This window comes from Octopus bimaculoides, chromosome 23 (assembly GCF_046866305.1).
Source record: "Octopus bimaculoides isolate indiv1 chromosome 23, ASM4686630v1, whole genome shotgun sequence".
NCBI classification, from domain to species: Eukaryota; Metazoa; Mollusca; class Cephalopoda; order Octopoda; family Octopodidae; genus Octopus; species Octopus bimaculoides.
This window is the reverse complement of record NC_142950.1, coordinates 38,530,624-38,542,707: the sequence shown is the minus strand read 5'-3', so window position 1 is coordinate 38,542,707 and position 12,084 is coordinate 38,530,624. Positions and strand designations below refer to the sequence as shown.

At 39.7% G+C, this 12,084-nt stretch overlaps 1 protein-coding gene across 4 annotated transcripts in view; it reads right to left on the bottom strand.

Moving 5' to 3' along the window:
- The window catches only part of LOC106883348 (uncharacterized), a 33,882-nt gene extending 24,172 nt beyond the window's left edge, over window positions 1-9,710 (bottom strand). Inside the window, exons 1-4 of one of the 4 annotated variants that reach the window (XM_089340225.1) lie at window positions 8,293-9,710; window positions 5,748-6,269; window positions 5,116-5,183; window positions 263-407 (exon numbers count right to left, since the gene is read on the bottom strand). In XM_089340225.1, coding sequence (XP_089196351.1) covers window positions 263-407; window positions 5,116-5,183; window positions 5,748-6,192 — 658 coding nt within the window. In that variant the 5' untranslated portion in view covers window positions 6,193-6,269; window positions 8,293-9,710. Of the gene's footprint in view, window positions 1-262; window positions 408-5,115; window positions 5,184-5,747; window positions 6,270-6,911; window positions 8,052-8,292 lie in introns of those variants that run through there. The other 3 variants (XM_089340228.1, XM_089340227.1, XM_089340226.1) reach the window with 3 other exon arrangements.
- Window positions 9,711-12,084: the final 2,374 nt, after the last annotated feature.

Below are 12,084 nucleotides of genomic sequence, written 5' to 3'. Positions count from 1 at the left end.
GTGAGAGAGAGAGAGAGAGAGAGAGAGAGAGAGAGACAAAAGAACAAAATCAAAATACAGAGGCAACATTATTAATCTCTCCAAAGTCTCCAAAGTTTATACAAATTAGGACCCACGCAATGGGACTGAACCTAGGTATCATTTTGTATGTATGTAAGAGCAATACCTGTCCCAGGTACAAGAGCAGTACTCATGTGAGTGTTGCTCAAGTTTCACTTTAGTATCATTAGTCAATCTTCCACCTGTAGGGTGTATTACTTACCTGGATACTTTACTCTTAAGCTCACGAAAATGTGGAATAAAGAAATTTGCTTTTCTGATGTTAGCCCTGGGTACAGTTCCCATAAAATTGACAAAGCTTTCACAGGACCAAAAATGTCAACCAGGTTTATAGCTGTATACAGCACCTAGAAGTATAAAGAAATAAAAGTAGTGGATCTGGGTGCTGCATCAACATAAAAACTACATCATCATCATCATCATTCGCTTTTCTATACTTGCAGGATTTAGACAGAATTTCTTGAGGCAGATTTTCTACAACTGGATACTCTTCCGGTCACAAACCATTTCAAAGAAGGTAAAATTTTTACCCAAGGCCAGAGATGTTTTACACAGATGACTAGAAACTACCATCATTTGTATGATGATGATGCTAGTTTACAACCATCAGATGATGTCGAAACAAGGGTATACTGATGACCTTGCTCTAATTGCTGAGTCACTATCAGAACTAGAGGAAAAGTTTTAGGTGTGGAAGCAAGGATTAGAATCGAAGGGCCTTGGAGTCAACCTAGCTAAAGCCAAAGTCTTAATAAGTAGGAAGGCAGACAAACCACAAATCCCTTCAGGTAGATGGCCCTGCTCGATCTGTAGAAAAGGCATAGGTAGAAACTCCATAAGATGTACCCAGTGTAAGCTATGGACACATTAGAGGTGCAGCAATATCAAAGGAAGGCTAACTGGGAAGATAGTTTTTGTATGTGGCAGATGCTCAGGAGCAATAAACACTGAAAATGTGCAGAGAACAACTTCCGCCATATTCCAGGGAGAAAATCTAGAAGTAGTTAATAGCTTCCGTGATGTAGGTGACCAAGTCAGTAGTGGGGGTGGGTGTGCTGAAAGTGTAGCTGCGAGAATAAGAATAGCCTGGGCAAAGTTCAGAGACCTCTTACCCCTGCTGGCGACAAAGGGCCTCTTTCTCAGAGTAAAAGGCAGACTGTATGACGCATGTGTATGAACAGCCATGCTACATGGCAGTGAAACATGGGCTGTGACTGCTGAGGACATGCGTAAGCTCGCAAGGAATGAAGCCAGTATGTTCCGATGGATGTGTAATGTCAATGTGCATACACAACAGAGTGTAAGCACCCCGAGAGAAAAGTTGGACCTAAGAAGCAACAGATGTGGTGTACAAGAGAGACGACTGCGCTGGTATGGACATGTGGTGAGAATGGATGAGGACGGCTGTGTGAAAAATTGGCACACCCTAGCAGTTGAGGGAACCTGTGGAAGAGGTAGACCCAGGAAGACCTGGGATGAGGTGGTGAAGCATGATCTTCGAACACTTGGCCTCACTGAGGCAATGACTAGTGACCGAGACCTTTGGAGATATGCTGTGCTTGAAAAGATCCAGCAAGCCAAGTGAGACCATAACCCAAGGCCTAGGCCAGTGGTGTATAACCAGCCCACTTATGAGTACCCTTCATTCATTGGATAATAAACTTTGCTTGCGAAGACCTGTTGAAGCAAGTGAAATCAAAATCGCTGATGTGGGCATTGACAGGGCACTCATGGCAGTGGAACATTAAAAGCACCATCCAAGCGTGATCATTGCCAGGGCCACTGACTGGCCCCCGTGCTGGTGGGCATGTGAAAAGCATCATTCAAGCGTGATTGTTGCCAGTGTTACATTATTGGCACATGTGCCAGTGGCATGTGAAAAACAACATTCGAGCATGGTTGCGCCACTGTCGCCAGACTGGCTCCCATGCAGGTGGCACGTAAAAAATGCCTTTTGAGCGTGGTTGATGCCAGTACCGCCTGACTGGCCCTCATGCCGGTGGCACGTAAAAGCACCCACTACACTATCGGAATGATTGGCGTTAGGAAGGGCATCCAGCTGTAGAAACTTTCCCAGATCAGATTGGACCCTGGTGCAGCCTTCTGGCTCGCCAGTCCTCAGTCAAACTGTCCAATCCATGCCAGCATGGAAATTGGACGTTAAACTACGACGATGATGGTGCTGTTTCTTTCAGTTTCCATCTACCAAATCCATTTACAGAGGTTTGATTGACCTTGTAAAAGCTATAATAAAGGACCCTTGCCAAGGTTCTGCATAGTGAGACTAAATCTAAGACTTCAAAGTTAGGAAGCAAGTTTCTTAACCACATAGCCATGCCTGTACCTACAAGATATATATATATATATATATATATATATATATATGTATATGTATGTATGTGTATGTATGTGTATGTATATATGTATGCATATGTATGTATTAATCAGTCTGTAGTTCTTAAGTCTGAAGAGAGGAACATTTTAAAACTTAGTGAAATAGTAATTGATATTGTTGCCAGTTATGGCCAGTTAGGAAGTCACCATTGGTTTTGTACCTCTATAATTCTTAGTGGAACAGGTAACTTTTCAGATTCACTGGCCAGAGGCTGTGAAAAAACTCTGAAATGAAATTCTACCTTATGACATCTCCTCTGGTCAAGATAGAGTTATCTCCCTTTAGTTACTTGGAGTTGTGCCCAAAATAGGTCAGTACCTGAATGCTTTTTGTTTGCTCATCTGCAGGTAGGGATTTACACATTTTCAACCAGAATTTCCTCTGATGAGGGCACTAACTAACCATCTCACTTTTGGGACTTTAAGAAGGATCCTGAATCAAACAAGTTCTTCCCAATCCTTGCTGTCTTGGCCAAGCAATGTCGACATTGTCAGCTCCTGTTATATTTATATGTTAGTGTGTGTTTTTGTGTCCTCTAATCCTGGCCTCAGCAGAATTTGAACCCAGAACTGGAAGAAATGTTAAGCTTTTTTGTCCAATATGCCAACAATTCTGCCAGCTTACTCTGCCTTTCTTAATCACAATATTAATGGCTTCAAAAGAGTTTTTAAGAGAAGTGGCTACTTAATTATTACACTGATCCCAGTGCTCCTCTGGTTCTTATAGCTTTTGTTCTTTTGGATCAGTGGTTCTCAACCGGGGTCAATAGGGCCCCTGAGGGGCCACATAACAAGATAGTAAATTGGGGATCCACAATAGTATCTCTTTAAGGGGCCCCTGAAACAAATTTGCTTTCGATGTTTGTATTGGTATTATATTGCAAGAAACAGCTAGGATTCTTTCTCCAACATTTCACATTGTTCAACCCACACAAGCTGATGTGTGAAAAGCAAAATAGGAATTCTGGAAGAAGTTTCTATGAAACTAGCTTTCAAACACCGAATGGCTATGAGGGTTCACCAGAACAAAATTGTAATCGAAGGGTGCGAACCCGTTTTAGAATATCTGAAAGGGCTTTTGTTACTGCATGTGTTTCTTTGACATCATTTAAATATTTCTTTCATTTTCTCTCCCTCTTCTATGCTTGTAAGTTTATTTCACTTTATATGAAGAAAGGAAGAGTGTTTCTGTCAACCATGTTGAATTAATAAATTGCATTGTCTCTCTCTCTCTCTCTCTCTCTCTCTCTCTCTCCTGCCTCTCACTCTTTATTTGTAAAGTGCATATTTCTGTGCATGTGTTTACCTCCAGTACCTAAACAGTACTGTTGCTAAAACAGGCTGAATGTGCAATCAGTCATGCCATATTAGTGTCCAAACAGCTATGCCAAATTGTCTCATTCTGAAGGCAGGCGTATCGCATGCTATTTACACTTTGTACTGCCATCTGCTGTTGAAGTGTAGCAGTTCATGTTTTGCTGGACAGAGGACATAGGCCCCTTTCTCATTCACTCGAAGATTTGAGTCTCATAAGCTTTTCAGTGACTGTGTTTGGAAGAGAAAGCTGGTCAGGATCGTAGGGTGATCTGATTAAATCTAGGTGATAGGTTCCTGCCTCTCTTGATTGACATTTTATTTTTTATTTTGTTTATTTGCATTCATCATCATCATCAATTAACGCCCATTTTCCATGCTGGCATGGGTTGGATGGTTTGACTGAGGTCTGGAGAGCCAGCAGCTGCACCAGAGCTCCAATCTGGTCTGGCAGAGTTTCTACAGCTGGATGCCCTTCCTAACGCCAACTACTCCGAGAGTGTAGTGGGTGTGTTTTACATGCCATATCTATGTATTCCCAATTTTTGTTCGATCTTAAGTATACACATCCTCATACATTCTGTAAGCTTTATTGTAACGTTTGAATGAGTGGACCCATGTGACAAATATAATGAAAGAATTTAATATCATTGTTATTTCCTTTCAGAGTTTCCTTTTGTTTTCCACAGCCTTTGGTCAATGCGTCTGAAAAGTGATCTGTTCCACTAAGAACTATAGAGGTACAAAACCAACGGTGACTTCCTGACTGGCCATAACCGGCAACAATATTAATTATTACTTCACTAAGTTTTAGAATGTACCTCTTCAGACTTAAGAACTACTGACTGATTATATACATACACATATATACATACAAGTATATACACATACATACAAATATATACATGACACATACATACATACATACAACATACATCCATCCATACATGCACACACACATATATACATACATATACACACACACACACACATATATACAGTGGGCTTCTTTCAGTTTCTGTCTACAAAATCCACTCACAGAGTTTTGGTCAGCCTGGGGCTATAGTAAAAGACACTTAGCCGAGGAGCCATGCAGTGGGACTGAACCCAGAACCATGAGGTTTATTCATATCAATGTGAATAAATAAGCACTAAATTTGACAGAGTATTAAAGAGATTTTGTAGGAGGCAGTTAGTGAAAGGTAAATAAAAGATACCTTCAAAGCTGATCATTATTAATTACAATCCCTGATCCACCTTACAGGTGAAAATAGTATCATAGCTTACAAAAAAGAAAACTTGTTGAAAGAAATAGAAGAAAAAGAATGCAACCATGTATTTACTCACATTCGGATCAGGACAATATACAGCCATACTGATATCTCTTATCAATTGGATTAAAAACCTCTGAACATCTGCAGATTTAGACAAAAAAAAAAGACAATAATTAAGTAAAAAAATCATTAAATTTATTATATTTTTTTTTTCTGTTGTTGCACTCTCTGCACCCAACAGTCAGAGAGGTTAGCAGCCGATTCCACAGAGTCTCAACAGAATAATGAAAGTGCATAGCCTGGTGATTAGAGTGTTGCATTCACATTTGCAAGATTGTGATTTCAATTCCCATTTGTTTACAACTCTCATGGGATGGCAAAGTCAGGAGTAGACAGTGATACACACACACAATGTGCTTCTTTCAATTTCTGTCAACAAAATCCACTCCCAAGGCTTTGGTCTACCAAGGACTATAGTAAAAGACACTTTGCCAAGGTGCCATGCGGTGGGATTGAACCCATAACGATGTAGTTGGGAAGCAAACACCTAAACCACAGACATACCTGTGCATATATTATGTCCAGTTGATTTTTTTTTAATGTTCACTGAATTAAATGTTAAAAGTAACTTAACTATTATTTTTTAATGTTGATGGTGTCTCTGAGAAATTAATCTCAATGGTTTATGTCTTTAAATAAACAAACCTTTCTTGTCTGCCCTTGTCGTATCTTGCTTCTGACTGGTTCCAGTTGATGGTGTGGGTGGCGACAGAGGGGTTGTTCTTGAGGGTGGGGAGAAGGAGGTTGATGGTGTGGGTGGCCATAGAGGGGTTGTTCTTATGGGTGGGGAGAAGGAAGTTGATGGTGTGGATGGCCATAGAGGCGTTGTTTTTGTGGGTGGGGAGAAGGAAGTTGATGGTGTGGGTGGTGATAGAGGGGTTGTTTTTGTGGGTGGGGAGAAGGAAGTTGATGGTGTGGATGGCCATAGAGGCGTTGTTTTTGTGGGTGGGGAGAAGGAAGTTGATGGTGTGGGTGGTGATAGAGGGGTTGTTTTTGTGGGTGGGGAGAAGGAAGTTGATGGTGTGGGTGGTGGTGGTGATGAAGTTGGTGTGCTGCTTTTCTCATTTTCACTTCCAAGCCAATTCCCCATTTCGTTGAAAGGTTCAGGTCAGGGCAGAAACAGAGAGTTGATGGATACTGCAAGGAAGCCCATCAAATGGACTGCACCTGAAATTAAAAGAGTCAGGTTTCTTACATATTAATTGCAATGATTTTTACCAAAGAAGTAATATATTTGATGACATATCAGAAGCATTTTTCTTTTCCAAAAAAATGTCTCAAAATGAATCCTCCTGGGGCTCATATGCAAAGTTGGGCTTCTCAGAAGCTAATTTTGTCTGCCTCACAATGTGCCTTGCTTCTCTGCTGGTTTCTGTGCTTCTCTGCGAGCTATTCATATTTGGCAAGTTTGCTCTAAAAAACCAGCAAAACATAACAGCTTGTTTGGAAGAGCAATATATTATTTTTCAAGTAAATATTTATTGATTATGGAATAAATTTTACAATTGTGAAATTAAAAAAGTTATGAAAACATTGTTTATTGCAAGAAAATAATTAAGTCAAACTGATAGCATTTACCACACTTGTTTTTTTTTTTTTATGTCTAACTTGGTTTTGGCTCAGACATTTCCCTTTTATGTTTATCTTTTATGTTTATCTTTTATGTTTATCTTTTATGTTTATCTTTTACTAGTTTCAAGCAGAGTCTGAGGCACTGACTTCATCTCAATATTGTTGACAAAAATATTTTCAAAAACATTCAACATCACAAATATTATTATCATACACAAGTATAATCACAAATGGTACCTTTTATTTAATCATTGGACAGCAGCCATGTTCAGACACCACACCAAGGTTTTCATTGGACAAATTGCCCCCCAGCACATCATTTTAAAGTTTGGTGCCTATTCTCTCAGTCTCTTTTGTTATTAACAGGAAGTAAAACCAACACTGATTATAACTATCAAACAGTTGTGGGGACATCATCATCATCATCATCATCATTTGTCCATGTATTGGATGGTGTAACTAGAGCTGGCAAGCTGAGATCTGCCTAGACCCCAGTCTGATTTGGTTTCCACAGCTGGAGACCCTTCCTGCCATTTTACAGAGGGTGTTGTATGCTTTTACATGGCACCACATGGGCTCTTTTATATGGCGCTATACGGATACTTTTACATGGTGCCACACAGGTGCTCATATGTGACACCACGCAGGCACTTATACGTGACACTGTGCAGGTGCTTTTATGTGGTGCCACAGAGGCACTTTCCCATGTCACCAAATGGCTGTTTGTGCATGGGCAGTTTTACATGGCACTCCTACAAGTGCTTTACATCACGTTTTTTTTTTTTTAATTTTTCGTATTCCTACGTTTTAGTTGGCTGTTTTTCAAGGTGAGGTGCGAATCTGCATTAACCCCAGCCCCAAAAGTTATGAGGGAAAAACTTGGATCTTATGAATTTTTCGAAGACCCCCCCCCACCCCACCCCGTTGCTTTGGGTGCATTTTTGCTAACATATTCGTTTCCTACACATTTTTTTTTACACCCGTTGCACTATTTTTTTTTCATTTGGTTTCAGGGTAATAGTGTAAACATTAATCAAAAACGGGGCTAATGCAGATTCGCACCTCACTTTGAAAAATAGCCATAGCAGAATATATAGAGAAAGAGTGTGTGTGTGTGTGTGTGTGTGTGTGTTTGAAAGTGCTAATAAAGAATTATTCAAAATTCTGACTGTCTCCTTTCTCTCAATGTATATAAACAAAAAAATTATAAACATAATTAAGGGATCAGCAACAGTTGCTTCACCACATACCGAAGTTCAGAAATAGCAGCTGATGTGCTAAAACTCCAACAGATAGCGGCGACGTGTCACGTTCTCGCTTTCGCTGTGCCGTCGGAGTTCGCAAAGTGAAAGGCTCCAACGACTTTAGCTGCTATTTCTGAACTTCGGTATGTGGTGAAGCAACTGTTGCTGATCCCTTAATTATGTTTATAAATTTATAATAACTTTTAAATAAGTTCTTTACCGATAATGGTGTTTACATACCGAAGTGCTTGGTAAAAATTAATAATTATTAATTTATTAATAAATTAATATTCCTTTACCCTTTTATTTGTTATAAACAAAAAATTACATTCCGTTAGGTTGAATACCAATAAATGGTTACTTTTTCAACTCACCATTAATATACCTCCAAACTGTTTCACCACGAACTTTAACACTTACTCCTCCTCCAACTCCTCTGTAACTTTTTCCGTTAGTTTCCCTCTTTTCTTCGTCTTATTTTATACTTTTTAAACAATCTCCATTTTACGACCTGTCGCTAGTCTTTCTAATAACGACGGACGATTATTAATAACAGGCGCGAAATAGTTAGATTATAAATATTTAATGGTTTGATAGTGGAGGCACAATGGCCCAGTGGTTAGGGCAGCGGACTCGCGATCATAGGATCGAGGTTGTGAGTGTTTATTGAGCGAAAACACCTAAAAGCTCCACTAGGCTTTGGCAGGGGATGGTGGCGAACCCTGCTGTACTCTTTCGCCACAACTTTCTCTCACTCTTACTTCCTGTTTCTATTGTGCCTATAATTCAAAGGGTCAGCCTTGTCACACTGTGTCACGCTGAATATCCCCGAGAACTACGTTAAGGGTACACGTGTCTATGGAGTGCTCAGCCACTTGCACGTTAATTTCACGAGCAGGCTGTTCCGTTGATCGGATCAACTAGAACCCTCAACGTCGTAAGCGACGGAGTGCCAACAACAAACAACAACAGTGGTTTGATATGATCCAGTAAAAGTCGGGGCACTATCATGCTATTAGCTGTCAGAAGTGAAAGTGCTCACTGCTAGTGAAGTATCTGTCTGTCTGCCTGCCTGTCTGCCTGCCTGTTGCTGGCCTGTCGATTCTTTGGCTACTGACAGCTAATACCATGACTGGCCGGAGCGAGCTATATGTCTGGCTGTCTGTCTCTCTCTCTATCTATCTATCTATTACTCGAAAGTTCGCGCGTCCGCACTAGCTAGTCGTGAGTAGAAAACACAAATTTAATATAAAAACATATTTCCTGAAATTGCAAATTATTTAAAATATAAAAATATAATTTTCAACAGAGAGAATTTATCAAAATAGAAAACAAATGAAGTTTGAAGTTTAAAAATAATAGGATCGACCACTCACGACTAGCGAGCGCGGACGCGCGAACTTTCGAGTAATAGATAGATAGATAGAGAGAGAGACAGACAGACAGACATATAGCTCGCTCCGGCCAGTCATGGTATTAGCTGTCAGTAGCCAAAGAATCGACAGGCCAGCAACAGGCAGGCAGACAGGCAGGCAGACAGACAGATACTTCACTAGCAGTGAGCACTTTCACTTCTGACAGCTAATAGCATGATAGTGCCAAAGTCGGTGCTCCAGCGTGGCCGGAGTTTTAAAAAATGCAGAAAAAAGAGTGAAAGCAGTAAATGACATTTTTGTTCCGGTCATAATGAGTTCCCCACCCCACTTTCAAATGTTTTGAACAAATCAACCAACTACAGGGACGTAAACAAAATGTACACGGCTCACTTCCACAGTTTCCGCCTACTAAATTTACTCAGGAGTCTGCGATAGGCTTCGAGCAGATGTTTTCAACTATATTTTTGCCAATGGACTGCTTTGTTTCCTACGCATTCCTACACATGTGCGTCCCACCTCTGACTTTATTACCGCATAACTTCCAGAAAAATGTTTTTCATGAAATTTCCTACAAATACACTTTAGGTGGTGTAGATTCGGATCTTTTTTAAAACGGGGGCCACATTTTTCATTAATGTTTTACGTAGTGTTTTTGGTACCGAAAGACTTTCAAACTTCGTATACTTATCTATTTTGGGTTATAGAACAGAAAAATATTTTGTATTCGAATTTATTTCATGTAAAAAATTGTCTTATTTCGATAATTTCAACCAATCACTGACAAGTATTCAGTTGTTTACATTTACTCCTTTGGCTCATTAAGCGATGTAAAGCGTATTTAATCTCCATACTTTCGTTTTATTTGCTTTTTTCATTTTAAATTTGCTTTAACCCTAACCCTAACCCTATGGTTAGGGTTAGAGTTAGGGTTAGGGTTAATTGTTTCAGAATCGTTTGTTTATGTAGTCGGCACTTAATGTATATCGGCTGAATGGACGTCAGTGATTGGTTGAAATTACAGAAATACGACAACTTTAACATGGAATAATTTATGGATTTCTTTTTTTTTTTAAGAAGACTAAGAGAAAAAGATGTTTTATATGACACATTCTACCAGTGTTCCAAGTTTCAAAGTGTTTCGTTAATGAAAAATGTGGCCCCCGTTTTAAAAAAGATCCGTAGATTCTCATTAAATCGGAATATGTGGTAATTTTGATTTTTCTTTTCGCATCCTAATTGGATCTTGTTCAAAACGGGGGCACCAGTTTTCATTTATGTTTTATGTAGTGTTTTTGGTACCGAAAGACTTTCAAACTTCGTATACTTATCTATTTTGGGTTATACAACAGAAAAAAAATTTTGTATTCGAATTTATTTCATGTAAAAAATTGTCTTATTTCGATAATTTCAACCAATCACTGACAAGTATTCAGCTGTTTATAAGCTACTCCTTTGGCAGTTTAAGCGGTGTAAAGCGTATTTAATCTCCATTACTTCTGACATTTTGCAGAGGCAACACACATGTGTTCGTTTTCCCTAACCCACTTGCTCCTTCCCTCAAAAACCATGCCTTGTGCCTATAATAGAAAGGTTTATTAGCTACTGCCAATATGCTTCAGCCATTTTTTGACATGGAAATAATAATTTTATCACCGCCAAAATCGTTTGTTTACGTAGTCAGCACTTACTGTTATTCGGCTGAATGGACGTCAGTCATTGGTTGAAGTTACAGAAATACAACTTTAACATGAAATAACTTGCGATGTACGTTTTTTTTGTTAAGAAGACTAAGAGAAAAAGATGTTTTATATGACACATTCTACCAGTGTCCCAAGTTTCAAAGTGTTTCGTTAAGAAAATACTGGTGCCCCCGTTTTGAACAAGATCCACACCATCTGAAGCATATTTGTAGAACAATTCATAACAAAATATCTATTTTTCTGAAAGTAATGAGGAAACAAAGTCGATGGTGGTGGGGAAACAACATCTGTAAGAATGTTGTTTCCCATTTTACTCAGGGATGGTGAACCCTCGGTACTACTTAAATATAGAGGTCCTTTAACGCTATTACTTAAATACAGAGGTCCTTAATGCGTATATGCAGTTTTCTGATCATATTTCCTATGTTGGATGCTCCAAATTTGCCACAGATGATTTCATATACAACATAGGTCCTCTGGCACAATTTAGAGTCAGTGATGGGGCAGTTCAACAATGTGCACTCCTCAGAGTAGAGAGAGGTATTGTTATTGGACAGAGCTTTTCTCAGGGAAGGGCCGGTGTGTACTATCTGTATATCAAGTCCTTCCCAGCAGACTGCATGTTGTATCGCTGCAGTAGTTCTGTTGTCAAAGTGAAGAAAGTAACAGCACTGAAGTCCACCATGTATGTATGCATGTATGTCATTGTTTCCAGTGTCCCCTAGCATGATAGTTACCAGCGTTGCCTTACTAGCACTTGTGCCGGTGGCATGTGAACAAAGCATTTGAGCGAGGTCGTTGCCAGCGCCGCTGGACTGACTCCTGTGCAGGTGGCATGTAAAGCACCCACTACACTCTCAGAGTGGTTGGCGTTAGAAAGGGCATCCAGCTGTAGAAACTCTGCCAGATCAAATTGGAGCCTGGTGCAGCCATCTGGTTCACCAGTCCTCAGTCAAATCGTCTTTTTTGCCTTTGTAGTTGCGAGTATTTGCTGTCTGGGAATTATATTTTGGTAGAGAAATAGTAGTTTTGACTGCTATTTCTAATTTTTTGGTGTGTGGTGAAGCAATTCTTGTTGAACCCTAATTTT